General features: G+C 31.3%; 1 protein-coding gene across 1 annotated transcript; it reads right to left on the minus strand.

Annotated features, from left to right (window-relative positions):
• Positions 1-5,980: 5,980 nt before the first annotated feature.
• On the minus strand, positions 5,981-11,441 carry LOC124171218. The gene is made up of 3 exons (XM_046550361.1): positions 11,166-11,441; positions 7,747-10,149; positions 5,981-6,034 (listed from the first exon to the last, which is right to left on the minus strand). The coding sequence occupies exons 1-3, from the start codon at positions 11,439-11,441 to the stop codon at positions 5,981-5,983; spliced, it is 2,733 nt and encodes a 910-aa protein (XP_046406317.1).
• Positions 11,442-15,327: the final 3,886 nt, after the last annotated feature.

Below are 15,327 nucleotides of genomic sequence, written 5' to 3' on the forward strand. Positions count from 1 at the left end.
ATATTTCCATGTGTCAATATTTCTTTTTGTCAATATTTTCTTTTTTCAATAATTCCTTTTGTCAATATTTCCTTTTTTCAATATTTCCTTTTTTCAATATTTCCTTTTTTGAATATTCCCTCTTTTCTATACTTCCTTTTGTCAATATTTCCTTTTTAAATATTTCCTTTTTGCAATATTTCCATTTTTTAATATTTCCTTTTTTCAATATTTCTTTTTTTTTCAATATTTCCTTTTTTCAATATTTCCTTTTGTCAATATTTCCTTTTTTGAATATTTCCTTTTTGCAATATTTCATTTTTTCAATTTCCTTTTTTCAATATTTCCTTTTTTTAAATATTTCCTTTTGTCAATATTTCCTTTTTTAAATATTTCCTTTTTTCTATACTTCCTTTTTTTACTATTTCCTTTTGTCAATATTTAATTTTGTCAATATTTCCTTTTGTCAATATTTCCTTTTGTCAATATTTCCTTTTTTCAATATTTCCTTTTTTGAATAATTCCTTTTGTCAATATTTCCTTTTGTCATTATTTCCTTTTCACAATATTTCCTTTTTTGAATAATTTCTTTTATCAATATTCCTTTTTTTTGAATATTTCCGTTTGTCAATATTCCTTTTTTTCAATATTTCCTTTTGTCAATATTTCCTTTTTTGAATATTTCCTTTTGTCAATATTTCCTTTTGTCAATATTTTCTTTTTTCGATATTTCCTTTTGTCAATATTTCCTTTTTTGCTGGGGATCGGGTTGGTGTGGTGGCTAGAGTGTTGGCTTCCCACCCGGCGGGCTCGGGTTCAAATCCCGGCAGTGGCAGAGAATTTTCAGAGACTGCCCGATCCCTGCTTGAATGTTGTGTGGAGGACATTTCAAGCGCAACACTCCGTCCGTCGGATGGGACGTTAAGCCGTGGTCCCCTTGGCGCCTTTCGTTAAGAGCAGGCTGACGCCGACGCCGGGTTTCTCACCACCCTTCCTTCCACACCCTTCCCTCATGGCGCAAATGACCTCAGCTGTCGGTCGCCTCCTCCAAATACCATACCATACCATCCTTTTTTGTATATTTCCTCTTTTCTATACTTCCTTTTGTCAATATTTCTTTATTTCAATATTTCCTTTTTTCAATATTTCCTTTTTTAAATGTTTTTCATTTTGAATATTTCCTCTTTTCTATAATTCCTTTTGTCAATATTTCCTTTTTTGAATATTATCTTTTGTCAATATTTCCTTTTTTGAATATTTCCTCTTTTAAATATTTCCTTTTTTCAATATTTCCTTTTTTCAATATTTTCTTTTTTGAATATTTCCTCTTTTCTATACTTCCTTTTGACAATATATCCTTTTTTGAATATAACCTTTTTTCAATATTTCCTTTTTTCAATATTTCCTTTTGTCAATATTTCCTTTTGTCAATATTTCCTATTTTGAATATTTCCTTTTTGCAATATATCCTTTTTTGAATATTTCCTTTTTTCTATACTTCCTTTTTTTTACTATTTCCTTTTGTCAATATTTCCTTTTGTAATATTTCCTTGTGTCAATATTTCCTTTTTTCATATTTTCTTTTTTTCAATATTTCCGTTTTTCAATATTTCATTTTGTCAATATTTCCTTTTGTCAATATTTCCTTTTGTCAATATTACCTTTTGTCAATATTTCCTTTTGTCAATATTTCCTTTTGTCAATATTTCCTTTTGTCAATATTTCCTTTGTCAATATTTCCTTTTGTCAATATTCCTGTTTGTCAATATTTCCTTTTTTCAATAATTCCTTTCGTCAAAATTACCTTTTTTTAATATTTCCTTTTTTCAATATTTCCTTTTTTCAAAACTTCCTTTTTTAATATTTCCTCTTTTCTATACTTCCTTTTTTCAATATTTCCTTTTGTCAATATTTCCTTTTGTCAATATTTCTTTTTGTCAATATTTTCTTTTTTCAATAATTCCTTTTGTCAATATTTCCTTTTTTCAATATTTCCTTTTTTCAATATTTCCTTTTTTGAATATTCCCTCTTTTCTATACTTCCTTTTGTCAATATTTCCTTTTTAAATATTTCCTTTTTGCAATATTTCCATTTTTTAATATTTCCTTTTTTCAATATTTCTTTTTTTTCAATATTTCCTTTTTTCAATATTTCCTTTTGTCAATATTTCCTTTTTTGAATATTTCCTTTTTGCAATATTTCCTTTTTTCAATATTTCCTTTTTCCAACATTTCCTTTTTTTAAATATTTCCTTTTGTCAATATTTCCTTTTTTGAATATTTTCTTTTTTTCTATACTTCCTTTTTTTACTATTTCCTTTTGTCAATATTTAATTTTGTCAATATTTCCTTTTGTCAATATTTCCTTTTGTCAATATTTCCTTTTTTCAATATTTCCTTTTTTGAATAATTCCTTTTGTCAATATTTCTTTTGTCATTATTTCCTTTCGTCAATATTTCCTTTTTTGAATATTTTCTTTTATCAATATTCCTTTTTTGAATATTTCCGTTTGTCAATATTCCTTTTTTCAATATTTCCTTTTGTCAATATTTCCTTTTGTCAATATTTCCTTGTGTCAATATTTCCTCTTTCAATATTTACTTTTTTCAATATTTCCGTTTTTCAATATTTCATTTTGTCAATATTTCCTTTTGTCACTATTTCATTTTGTCAATATTACCTTTTGTCAATATTTCCTTTTGTCAATATTTCTTTTTGTCAATATTTCCTTTTTTCAATAATTCCTTTTGTCATTATTTCCTTTTTTCAATATTTCCTTTTTTCAATATTTCCTTGTTTCAATAATTTCTTTTTTGAATATTTCCTCTTTTCAATACTTCCTTTTGTTAATATTTCCTTTTTTGATTATTTCCTTTTTTCAATATTTCCTTTTTTCAATATTTTCTTTTTTCAATATTTCCTTTCTTTGATATTTCCTTTTGTCAATATTTCCTTTTTTGAATATTTCCTTTTTGCAATATTCCTTTTGTCAATATTTCCTTTTTTTGAATATTTCCTCTTTTCTATACTTCCTTTTTTTACTATTTCTTTAGTCAATATTTCATTTTGTCAATATTTCTTTTTTTGAATATTTCCTTTTTGCAATATTTCCTTTTTTCAATATTTCATTTTGTCAATATTTCCTTTTGTCAATATTTCCTTTTGTCAATATTTCCTTTTTTCAATATTTCCTTTTGTCAATATTTCCTTTTGTCATTATTTCCTTTCGTCAATATTTCCTTTTGTCAATATTTCCTTGTGTCAATATTTCCTTTTTTCAATATTTCATTTTTCAATATTTCCGTGTTTCAATATTTCATTTTGTCAATATTTCCTTTTGTCAGTATTTCCTTTTGTCAATATTACCTTTCGTCAATATTTCCTTTTGTCAATATTTCCTTTTGTCAATATTTTCTTTTGTCAATATTTCCTTTGTCAATTTTTCCTTTTGTCAATATTTCTGTTTGTCAATATTTCCTTTTTTCAATAATTCCTTTTGTCAATATTTCCTTTTTTTAATATTGCCTTTTTTCAATATTTCCTTTTTTCAAAATTTCCTTTTTTCAATATTTCCTCTTTTCTATACTTCCTTTTTTCAATATTTCCTTTTTTGAATATTTCCTTTTGTCAATATTTCCTTTTGTCAATATTTTCTTTTTTCGATATTTCCTTTTGTCAATATTTCCTTTTTTGTATATTTCCTCTTTTCTATACTTCCTTTTGTCAATATTTCTTTTTTTCAATATTTCCTATTTTCAATATTTCCTTTTTTAAATGTTTTCTATTTTGAATATTTCCTCTTTTCTATAATTCCTTTTGTCAATATTTCCTTTTTTGAATATTATCTTTTGTCAATATTTCCTTTTTTGAATATTTCCTTTTTTAAATATTTCCTTTTTTCAATATTTCCTTTTTTCAATATTTCCTTTTTTGAATATTTCCTCTTTTCTATACTTCCTTTTGACAATATTTCCTTTTTTGAATATAACCTTTTTTCAATATTTCCTTTTTCCAATATTTCCTTTTGTCAATATTTCCTTTTGTCAATTTTTCCTTTTTTCAATATTACCTTTTGTCAATTATTCCTTTTGTCAATATTTCCTTTTGTCAATATTTCCTTTTGTCAATATTTCCTTTTTTCAATATTTCCTTTTGTCAATATTTCATTTTGTCAATATTTCCTTTTGTCAATATTTCCTTTTGTCAATATTTCCTTGTGTCAATATTACCTTTTTTCAATATTTCCTTTTGTCAATATTTCCTTTTGCCAATATTTCCTTTTGTCAATATTTCCTTTTGTCAATATTTCCTTTTGTCAATATTTCTTTTTGTCAATATTTCCTTTTTTCAATAATTCCTTTTGTCAATATTTCCTTTTTTCAATATTTCCTTTTTTCAATATTTCCTTTTTTCAATATTTCCTTTTTTGAATATTTCCTCTTTTCTATACTTCCTTTTGTCAATATTTTTTTTTTTAATATTTCCTTTTCGGAATATTTCCTTTTTTCAATATTTCCTTTTTTCAATATTTCCTTCTTTCAATATTTCCTTTTGTCAATATTTCCTTTTTTGAATATTCCCTTTTTGCAATATTTCCTTTTTTCGATATTTCCTTTTTTCAATTTTTCCTTTTTTTAAATATTTCCTGTGTCAATATTTTTTTTTAAATATTTCCTCTTTTCTATGCTTCGTTTTTTTACTATTTCCTTTTGTCAATATTTCATTTTGTCAATATTTCCTTTTGTCAATATTTCCTTTTGTCAATATTTCTTTTTTCAATATTTCCTTTTTTGAATATTTCCTTTTGTCAATATTTCTAATTGTCAATATTTCCTTTTGACAATATTTCCTTTTGTCAATATTTCTTTTTTCAGTATTTCCTTTTTTGAATATTTCCTTTTGTCAATATTTCCTTTTGTCATTATTTCATTTTGTTTATATTCCTTTTTTCAATATTTCCTTTTGTCAATATTTCCTTTTGTCAAAATTTCCTTTTGTCAATATTTCCTTTTTTCTATATTTCCTATTTTCAATATTTCCTTTTTTCAATATTTCATTTTGTCAATATTTCCTTTTGCCAATATTTCCTTTTGTCGAAATTACCTTTTGTCAATATTTCCTTTTGCCAATATTTCCTTTTGTCAATATTTCCTTTTGTCAATATTTCCTTTTTTCAATATTTCTTTTTGTCAATATTTCCTTTTTTCAATAATTCCTTTTTTCAATAATTCTGTTTAATTATCAAAAAGGGGGAGAGTGGACTGTATTACACTGCATTGCCGCCGAATGGCACTCACGAAATTCGGAGGCTTCAATGCCATGGCGAGCTGGCGCGTGGTCTCCGAGGCAGCTCCTCCTCGGTGTTCGAAGCACAAGTACGCGTCTCGTAATAGTCCTTGCTAACAACTGTCCTCGTCTCGAGGATCAAAAAAAGAGAACCTTTTGCCCTCTTACGGCGAACACAAACAAAACAAAAGAAAAACAAAATGCACCACTCGGCGGCAATACGAATGATAAGTTTACCGAACAAATTCCTTTTGTCAATATTTCCCTTTTTCATTATTTCCTTTTGTCAATATTTCCTTTTTTCAATATTTCTTTTTGTCAATATTTCCTTTTTTCAATAATTCCTTTTTTCAATAATTCTGTTTAATTATCAAAAAGGGGGAGAGTGGACTGTATTACACTGCATTGCCGCCGAATGGCACTCACGAAATTCGGAGGCTTCAATGCCATGGCGAGCTGGCGCGTGGTCTCCGAGGCAGCTCCTCCTCGGTGTTCGAAGCACAAGTACGCGTCTCGTAATAGTCCTTGCTAACAACTGTCCTCGTCTCGAGGATCAAAAAAAGAGAACCTTTTGCCCTCTTACGGCGAACACAAACAAAACAAAAGAAATACAAAATGCACCACTCGGCGGCAATACGAATGATAAGTTTACCGAACATAACCCACCCACCAAAATTGGGTGCCAATGTTAATAATAATGATAAACAAGTAACGTCATGAGTGCTTAGTGAAATATGAAGAAACTACAAAAGAGCGTGCTAACTGAACCTGGGAAGATAATGAACAAAGGTGAGGTTATAAATTAGGTTCTTCACTCTGAAGGGGGCCATCATCAGAGACTTAGTACAAATGGGCAGCCCACGGAAGGGAAAGGTTCAGCACGAATGTTCCTAAGCAACGATTTGTACAAGAAAATGAACAATTGCCCTAGCTTACGAAATAAAAGAGAACCAGAGCATACAAAAGAAAGGAAAAATACATTATTGAACAGGCAGTTTGGCCAGTTTTGAGACTGGGCGTTTAAAATTACCAAACGCTGTTCGGACAGTGCAAACTCGCACTCGTCCATCAGTTCCTTGATGAACATCAATAATTCTAGCCAACGGCCATTGCAAAGGAGGACTATTCTCCCTTTTAAGAATCACTAAATCTCCTCGTTCTAAATTTGGATTTTCTAAAATCCATTTTGACCTAGATTGCAATGTGGATAGATACTCGTTCGTCCATCGATTCCAGAAATGTTGAGAAATTCGTTTCACAAGTTCCCATCGGGTTACTCTGTTGAGTTTAACATCTAAAAGGCTTGGTTCGGGAATAGCCACTAATGGTGTGCCAATCAAAAAATGTCCAGGTGTTAAAACTTCCAACTCGTTGGGATCCGATGGCAAAGAGATCAATGGTCTGGAGTTTAATATCGCTTCAATTTTGGCAAATAAGGTTGATAGTTCCTCAAAGGTTAAAATTTGGCTACCCACTGTCCTTTTTAACAAACCTTTTGCCGACTTGATATTTGCTTCCCACAGACCGCCAAAGTGAGGTCCCTCCGGGGGATTCATATGCCAAGTGATATTTGTGATGGAGTATTTATCCGAAATTTCATTACACTTTAATAAGGTTTGAAACTGTTTGTTTAATCCGGTCAAATACCTATTTGCGCCGACAAAATTGGTGCCACAGTCAGTGTAAACATCTGAGCACAGACCTCTTCGCGATACAAATCTCTCAAAAGCCGCAATAAATGCCTCTGACGAGAGACTTGATACAATTTCTAAATGACATGCCGTGGTTGCTAAACAAATGAACAAACACATATACGCCTTCTGTTGTTTTGCATTCCTTCTCAAGGATTCCTTCACTAAAAACGGTCCTGCAAAGTCAATCCCGGTGTGCAAGAATGCACGCGCAGGTTGCACACGAGGAGAAGGCAAGCCTCCCATTAAAGGCACTTTAGGAGCACAACGCAATTTGAAGCAAGGGATGCATTTAAAAATTCTCTGCCTGATTACACTTCGGGCAGAGATAATCCAAAATTTAAAATTTAACAAATATTGTAAGGTAGCTGGCCCTACGTGTAAATACACCTTGTGATAATAGTCTATTATCAAGTGAGTCAAATGACTATTTTTGGGTAGCAACAATGGATGCTTCCGTTTATAAGGTAAAATTGAGTTTTGAAGACGCCCACCCACCCTGAGACAACCATCTGAATCAAGGAAGGGATTTAAGCGTTGAATTGGAACTGAACAAGGAAGACCTCGATTTAACCGATAAATGTCCTCTTTGAAGTGACATTGCTGAGTCATTCGAGTGCAAAGTATCAATGCCGAATTGATTTCATTCAATTTCAGATATCCACTGATGCGATTATTTGATTTAACCCTTGTGTTGGTAATAAATCTCCGACAGTATGCCACAGTTCTCAACAAATTGGACCACGATGAGTGACGTTTGATAAATTCCAAATCGGGTTCCAGAAATACTGTGAAGGCGGAATCTACAATATGTTTACTTTCCGATAGTTGATTGAATTCAATTGGTTGGAAAGAACTGATTTTCCAATTAACAAAGGGTTCCGATAGCCAAGTGGGCCCATGCCACCACAAATGCTGATAAACTAATTCACTGGGCAAACAGCCCCGACTTCCTATATCTGCTGCATTATCTTGAGTTTTAATGTGATTCCACGTAATACCAATTGCATTTTCCTTGATTTGCATGATACGATGAGCAACAAAGGTTTTCAAACGATGGGGTGGGGTGTCTAACCATGTTAGAACAGTGCTAGAGTCTGTCCACGCAAATACGCGAGTTATTTTCACCATTCCAGAGATACAATCAAATACAAATTTTATAAGTTTGGATAACAGGACAGCTCCTAAAAGTTCCAAACGAGGGATTGATTGAGTTTTAATTGGTGCAACTCGCGTCTTAGACAAAACTAAGTGAACAGTTCCCTTTTCTGCTAAATCACCCATTCGCACGTACACAGAAGCACAGTACCCTCGTTCAGAAGCATCACAAAATCCAAGAATTTGGGAAATGTAACATTCAATATTCAAAGTTGTGTCCTTTCCTATCCACCTTGGGATTTTGACAGCAACCAATGATGGCAATTGTTTCACAAACTCTTTCCAAAGTTTCAAAGTAGAAGACGGAAGTTCATCGTCCCAACCCGGTTTTAATTTCCACAAATTCTGCATTAGATATTTTGCCCAGAAAACAATAGGGGCAATCCATCCTAATGGATCGAATATCCGTGCGATTGTGGACAAAATGCCTCGTTTGGTATTGGGCGTTTCCCATTGTCGTACATGATAACAAAATGTGTCCGACTTGGCTTCCCAATAGATGCCCAACAATTTTATTGAGGGAACTTGATCATAGTTAAAGTTAACTTCAATTTGGCAAAGATCAGACGGAAGCTCTTGTAACACCTCTACTAAATTGGATGCCCATTTACGGACTTGAAATCCCCCCGCATTCATTAAATTATTTATTTCAGTGATTAAACTCTTTGCCTTTTGGGGAGATGCGGTGCCAGTAACCAAATCATCTACAAATAAGTCCCGTGAAACAACATCTGCTGCACAAGGATAACGTAGAGCTTCATCTATGCACAACTGTTTAATAGTGCGCATAGCTAAGTAAGGTGAAGAGGCGAGGCCAAAAGTCACCGTATTAAGTTCGTATTCTTGCAAATCAGAATCTGAATTTGGACGCCATATTATGTGTTGATACGCTCTCTCCTCAGGGCGAAGTTCAATCATTCTGTACATTTTACATATGTCACCTATTAAGGCCACCTTATGTAAGCGAAAACGAATAATCAAGGCTGATATGTCTTGGTGAAGCTTGGGTCCCACCAGAAGCATATCATTAAGGGAAGTTCCTGTAGTGGTCTTGTTAGATGCGTCAAAAACTACTCTCACTCGAGAAGTCGTACTACATTCTTTATATACAGCATGGTGCGGTACATAGTATTTACCGGTACCCCATCCGACTTGAGACATATGGCCTAGTGAGATGTATTCGGACAAAATAGAGTTATATTCATCTCTGCCTTGCGGATTCTCATTCAATTTCCTCTCCAGCAATTTGTAACGCCTAATGGCTGTCGTCTGAGAATCTCCTAATGCCGCCAAACAATATATTTCCTTAAGCAGTAAAGGAACAACATATCTGCCGCTTGGCTTTCGATAATGGCAATTAACAAACATTTCCTTTGCTAACTCATCCTGCGGTGACACAATATGAACCATAGGTGCTTCCTCTAATCTCCAAAATTTTTGAAGAGTTAAATCGAGATCAGATTCCGAAGATACAAGACAAGTAGAAATGTTAGATGAGTCATGAGTTGCAGAAGACACCGAGTTTAATGGCCCAATAAGCACATACCCAAAAATCGAAGGCCAGGCAGTGGGAAGTCCACTTGAACGAACCACTGGCTTATCCAACATTATATCAGAAAACATATCTGCTCCAAGCAAAATATCAACTGGCCCTGGTTCGTAATACTCCGGATCGGCTAATTCTAGGAATTCAAAATGATGGCGTACTCTATCTGGGACTTGCTCCGTGGGTTGTGTTGAGCTTATCTTTGGTATAACAATGGCATTTACTTGAAGCTCAGGACCCCGTCGACGCGGTCGAATAACTACAGAGGCCGTGCCCTTGGTGGATGTAATCGGAGTAGCGGCTAAACCAAAACAATTGACCAGCGATGATCTGCGAGGAATACCTAGCCGTTGCTGACAGTCCGTTGTAATGAAGCTCGCTTGAGAAGCAGGATCAATTAGAGCACGAATAGGAATGAACGTTCCTGACTTGTTCTTTGCAAGTACAAGACATGTCCCCAACAAAACCATAGAATAATGCAAATTCATCTGGCAAGCAGAACATGAAATTGAATTTGACGAGCCATCCACCTCGACTACAGCTGATTCAGAGTTTACTGATTCAGTATTCTTAAGAAGTTCTGCAGCCGGTCGATTATTTAAAGACTGTGTCTTATCACTTGTGGCTTGAGATTTGTGGACTACATTGTCGTAGCACAAGTTTCGATTGCATACTAAGGTATGATGTTTATTATTACATACTTTACAAAGGTTTTTGGAAAGACATTGCTTAGAGGAATGTTTCTCTCCTAAACAATTGTAGCACAGCCGTTTTGTTTTCGCCAATTCCCTTCTCTTCGTCATCGATAGAGAAATGAATTTCTCGCATTGATATATCTTATGATCCCGCAACAAACAGGGCATGATAACTTCTCTACCTTGGCTACATGGAAATGAGATGTTTTCTTTGCAAAAGATTTGGTTGATGAACTAACTTCTTTCAATGATATAGACTGTGCGCTCTCCTTTACTCCCGATGATCGGAGAACGTTAACGTAGTCGCGACCAAATTTTAAAAGCGTGTGAACCGATGGAAAGTCCACCCGGTAATTCTCAAGTTCAAAATGTTTCCTAGTGTCTTGATCCATAACTCGAGATGCTAAATAGAACTAAATAAATTCACCCAAATTAGGTATGTTCATCGTCTGCAAAGCAATCACATTTTCAGAGTATGTTTCGATGAACTTTTGCAAAGAATCCAGAGAAGTATTCTTCAAACATGGATAGTTAAACAACTTATCTAAATAATGAAACGCCAACTGGCGTTTATTCTCGTACTGTTGGATCAAAGTTTTCCACGCTATTTGATAGTTTTCAGCGATTAGCGGCAAACTAGTAACAAGCCTGTGGGCATTACCTCGTACGCTTGACACCAAATAATGGAATTTTTCAATGTCAGTTAATTTAGTGTTTAGGTGAACAAGACTATTGAACACATCAAAAAACGGCTTGAAATTCTCAATTTTCCCATCGAAGGAAGGCAGCGTAATTTTGGGTAAATGTACCGTTCTATCGTCGGATTCATTCGAAGAGGCTCTATTTGACGCTGCAGATACCTCCCGAATCAGAACACGTCTTGCCACAGCTCGTATTTCGTGGTAGTAGCCTTCTACCTTATCGAATGCCTTTAGCTGTGGTGCCTCTTCCTCATCTAGCTCTAAATCAATTGTCATTTCCCGCAATTGATCCGATAATTCAATGAATGACTTATACTGATCATCGAGTAGCAAAAACCTACTCTCAAAAAGGTCTTTATCCACCGCGTTGCCTTCGACCGTCATGGATATTTCGTGTAACTTTTCAATGATACGCATGTTCTCTTCAAATTTAAATTTAGTTAATCGAAATCTCCTCAGAAGCCTACTACTCTTCTCTTTATCGCACATGATAAATCAACTTCACTCAAATGAATAAGAAACAATGCTACACAAATGGAAATGCCTGACACAAATCCAAAGAAAACGACCAAAGAATAGCAAAAATACCAATGAATCAACAGGAAAGAAATATTTCCCCAAGCACTCGCCACGACAAATAATGATTTCAAATATGATAACCAACAAAATGATTACGTTGTGGATTCACCAAATGGATCCACCCAACAAATATGCGATTCGGTAAGCCAATATCCGGCCCGAAGGACCAAAAAATGTTTAATAATCAAAAAGGGGGAGAGTGGACTGAATTACACTGGATTGCCGCCGAATGGTACTCACGAAATTCGGAGGCTTCAATGCCATGGCGAGCTGGCGCGTGGTCTCCGAGGCAGCTCCTCCTCGGTGTTCGAAGCACAAGTACGCGTCTCGTAATAGTCCTTGCTAACAACTGTCCTCGTCTCGAGGATCAAAAAAAGAGAACCTTTTGCCCTCTTACGGCGAACACAAACAAAACAAAAGAAAAACAAAATGCACCACTCGGCGGCAATACGAATGATAAGTTTACCGAACAAATTCCTTTTGTCAATATTTCCCTTTTTCAATATTTCCTTTTTTCAATATTTCCTTTTTTCAATATTTTCTCTTTTGAATATTTCCTCTTTTCTATACTTCCTTTTGTCAATATTTCCTTTTTTGAATATTTCCATTTTCCAATATTTCCTTTTTTCAATATTTCCTTTTTTCAACATTTCCTTTTTTCAATATTTCCTTTTGTCAATATTTCCTTTTTTGAATATTTCCTTTTTGCAATATTCCTTTTTTCAATATTTCCTTTTTTGAATATTTCCTCTTTTCTATACTTCCTTTTTTACTATTACTTTTGTCAATATTACATTTTGTCCATATTTCCTTTTGTCAATATTTCCTTTTTTCAATATTTACTTTTTTCTATATTTCCATTTTTTAAATATTTCCTTTTGTCAATATTTCCTTTTTTGAATATTTTCTCTTTTCTATACTACCTTTTTTTACTGTTTCCTTTTGTCAATATTTCCTTTAGTCAATATTTCCTTTTGTCAATATTTCCTTTTGTCAATATTTTCTTTTGTCAATATTTCCTTTTGTCAATATTTACTTTTGTCAATATTTTCTTTTTTCGATATTTCCTTTTGTCAATATTTCCTTTTTTGTATATATCCTCTTTTCTATACTTCCTTTTGTCAATATTTCCTTTTTTCAATATTTCCTTTTTTTAATATTTCCTTTTTTCAATATTTCCTCTTTTGAATATTTCCTCTTTTCTATACTTCCATTTTACAATATTTCCTTTTTTGAATATTATCTTTTGTCAATATTTCCTTTTTTGAATATTTCCTCTTTTCAATATTTCCTTATTTCAATATTTCCTTTTTTCAGTATTTCCTTTTTTGAATATTTCCTCTTTTCTATACTTCCTTTTGACAATATTTCCGTTTTTTGAATATTTCCTTTTTTCAAAATTTCCTTTTTTCAATATTTTCTTTTGTCAATATTTCCTTCTGTCAATATTTCATTTTTTCAATATTTCCTTTTGTCAATATTTCTTTTTGTCAATATTTCCTTTTGTCAATATTTCCTTTTGTCAAAATTTCCTTTTTTCAATATTTCCTTTTGCCAAAATTTCATTATGTCAATATTTCATTTTGTCAATATTTCCTTTTGTCAATATTACCTTTTGTCAATATTTCCTTTTGTCAATATTTCCTTTTGTCAATATTTCCTTTTGTCAATATTCCCTTTTGTCAATATTTCCTTTTGTCAATATTTCTTTTTGTCAATATTTTCTTTTTTCAATAATTCCTTTAGTCAATATTTCCTTTTTTCAATATTTCCTTTTTTCAATATTTCCTTTTTTGAATATTTCCTCTTTTCTATACTTCCTTTTGTCAATATTTCCTGTTTTGAATATTTCCTTTTTTCTTTACTTCCTTTTTTTACTATTTCCTTTTGTCAATATTTCATTTTGTCAATATTTCCTTTTGTCAATATTTCCTTTTGTCAATATTTCCTTTTTTCAATATTTCCTTTTTTGAATATTTCCTTTTGTCAATATTTCCTGTTTTCAATATTTCCTCATTTCTATACTTCCTTTTTTCAATATTTCCTTTTCTCAATATTTCCTTTTTTCAATAATTCCTTTTTTCTATACTACCTTTTTGCAATATTTTCTTTTGTCAATATTTCTATTTTTCTATACTTCCTTTTTTCAATATTTCCTTTTGTCAAAATTTCCTTTTTTCTATACTTCCTTTTTTCAATATTTCTTTTTGTGAATATTTCCTTTTGTCAATATTTCCTTTTTTCAATATTTCCTTTTTTCAATATTTCCTTTTTTGTATATTTCCTTTTTTCAATATTTCCTTATTTCTATACTTTCTTTTTAACATATTTCCTTTGTCAATATTTCTTATTTACTATACTTTCTTTTTTCAATATTTCCTTTTGTCAATATTTCCTTTTTTCTTTATTTCCTTTTTTCAATATTTCATTTTGTGAATATTTCCTTTTGTCAATATTTCCTTTTTTCTATACTTCCTTTTTTCAATATTTTCTTTTGTCAATATTTCCTTTTTACTATACTTCCTTTTTTCAATATCTCCGTTTTTCAATATTTCCTATTGTCAAAATTTCCTTTTTGAATATTTCCTTTTTGCAATATTCCTTTTTTCAATATTTCCTTTTTTGAATATTTCCTCTTTTCTATACTTCCTTTTTTACTATTACTTTTGTCAATATTTCATTTTGTCAATATTTCCTTTTGTCAATATTTCCTTTTTGCAATATTTCCTTTTTTCAATATTTCCTTTTTTCTATATTTCCAATTTTTAAATATTTCCTTTTGTCAATATTTCCTTTTTTGAATATTTTCTCTTTTCTATACTACCTTTTTTTACTGTTTCCTTTTGTCAATATTTCCTTTCGTCAATATTTCCTTTGGTCAATATTTCCTTTTCTAAATATTTTCTTTTGTCAATATTTCCTTTTGTCAATATTTACTTTTGTCAATATTTTCTTTTTTCGATATTTCCTTTTGTCAATATTTCCTTTTTTGTGTATATCCTCTTTTCTATACTTCCTTTTGTCAATATTTCCTTTTTTCAATATTTCCTTTTTTCTATATTTCCTCTTTTGAATATTTTAGCTTTTCTATACTTCCTTTTTACAATATTTCCTTTTTTGAATATTTCCTCTTATCAATATTTCCTTTTTTCAATATTTCCTTTTTTCAGTATTTCCTTATTTGAATATTTCCGCTTTTCTATACTTCCTTTTGACAATATTTGCCTTTTGTGAATATTTCCTTTTTTCAAAATTTCCTTTTTTCAATAATTTCTTTTGTCAATATTTCCTTTTGTCAATATTTCCTTTTTTCAATATTTCCTTTTGTCAATATTTCCTTTTGTCAAAATTTCCTTATTTCAATATTTCCTTTTGCCAAAATTTCATTATGTCAATATTTCATTTTGTCAATATTTCCTTTTGTCAATATTTCCTTTTGTCAACATTTCCTTTTGTCAATATTTCCTATTTTCTATATTTCCAATTTTTAAATATTTCCTTTTGTCAATATTTCCTTTTTTGAATATTTTCTCTTTTCTATACTACCTTTTTTTACTGTTTCCTTTTGTCAATATTTCCTTTCGTCAATATTTCCTTTGGTCAATATTTCCTTTTGTAAATATTTTCTTTTGTCAATATTTCCTTTTGTCAATATTTACTTTTGTCAATATTTTCTTTTTTCGATATTTCC

Source organism: Ischnura elegans, chromosome X (assembly GCF_921293095.1).
Source record: "Ischnura elegans chromosome X, ioIscEleg1.1, whole genome shotgun sequence".
Lineage (NCBI taxonomy): Eukaryota > Metazoa > Arthropoda > Insecta > Odonata > Coenagrionidae > Ischnura > Ischnura elegans.

What these genes read in the sequence shown, in the direction of transcription:
- LOC124171218 (XM_046550361.1), bottom strand. Translation starts at nt 11,441, where the DNA reads ATGACGGTCGAAGGCAACGCGGTGGATAAAGACCTTTTTGAGAGTAGG. An exon ending in ATGAATCCGACGATAGAACG is followed by an intron (nt 10,150 to 11,165) that starts GTACATTTACCC and finishes TCTGCTTGCCAG; the next exon opens with ATGAATTTGCATTATTCTAT. An exon ending in TTGTAGATTCCGCCTTCACA is followed by an intron (nt 6,035 to 7,746) that starts GTATTTCTGGAA and finishes TTATCTTCCCAG; the next exon opens with GTTCAGTTAGCACGCTCTTT.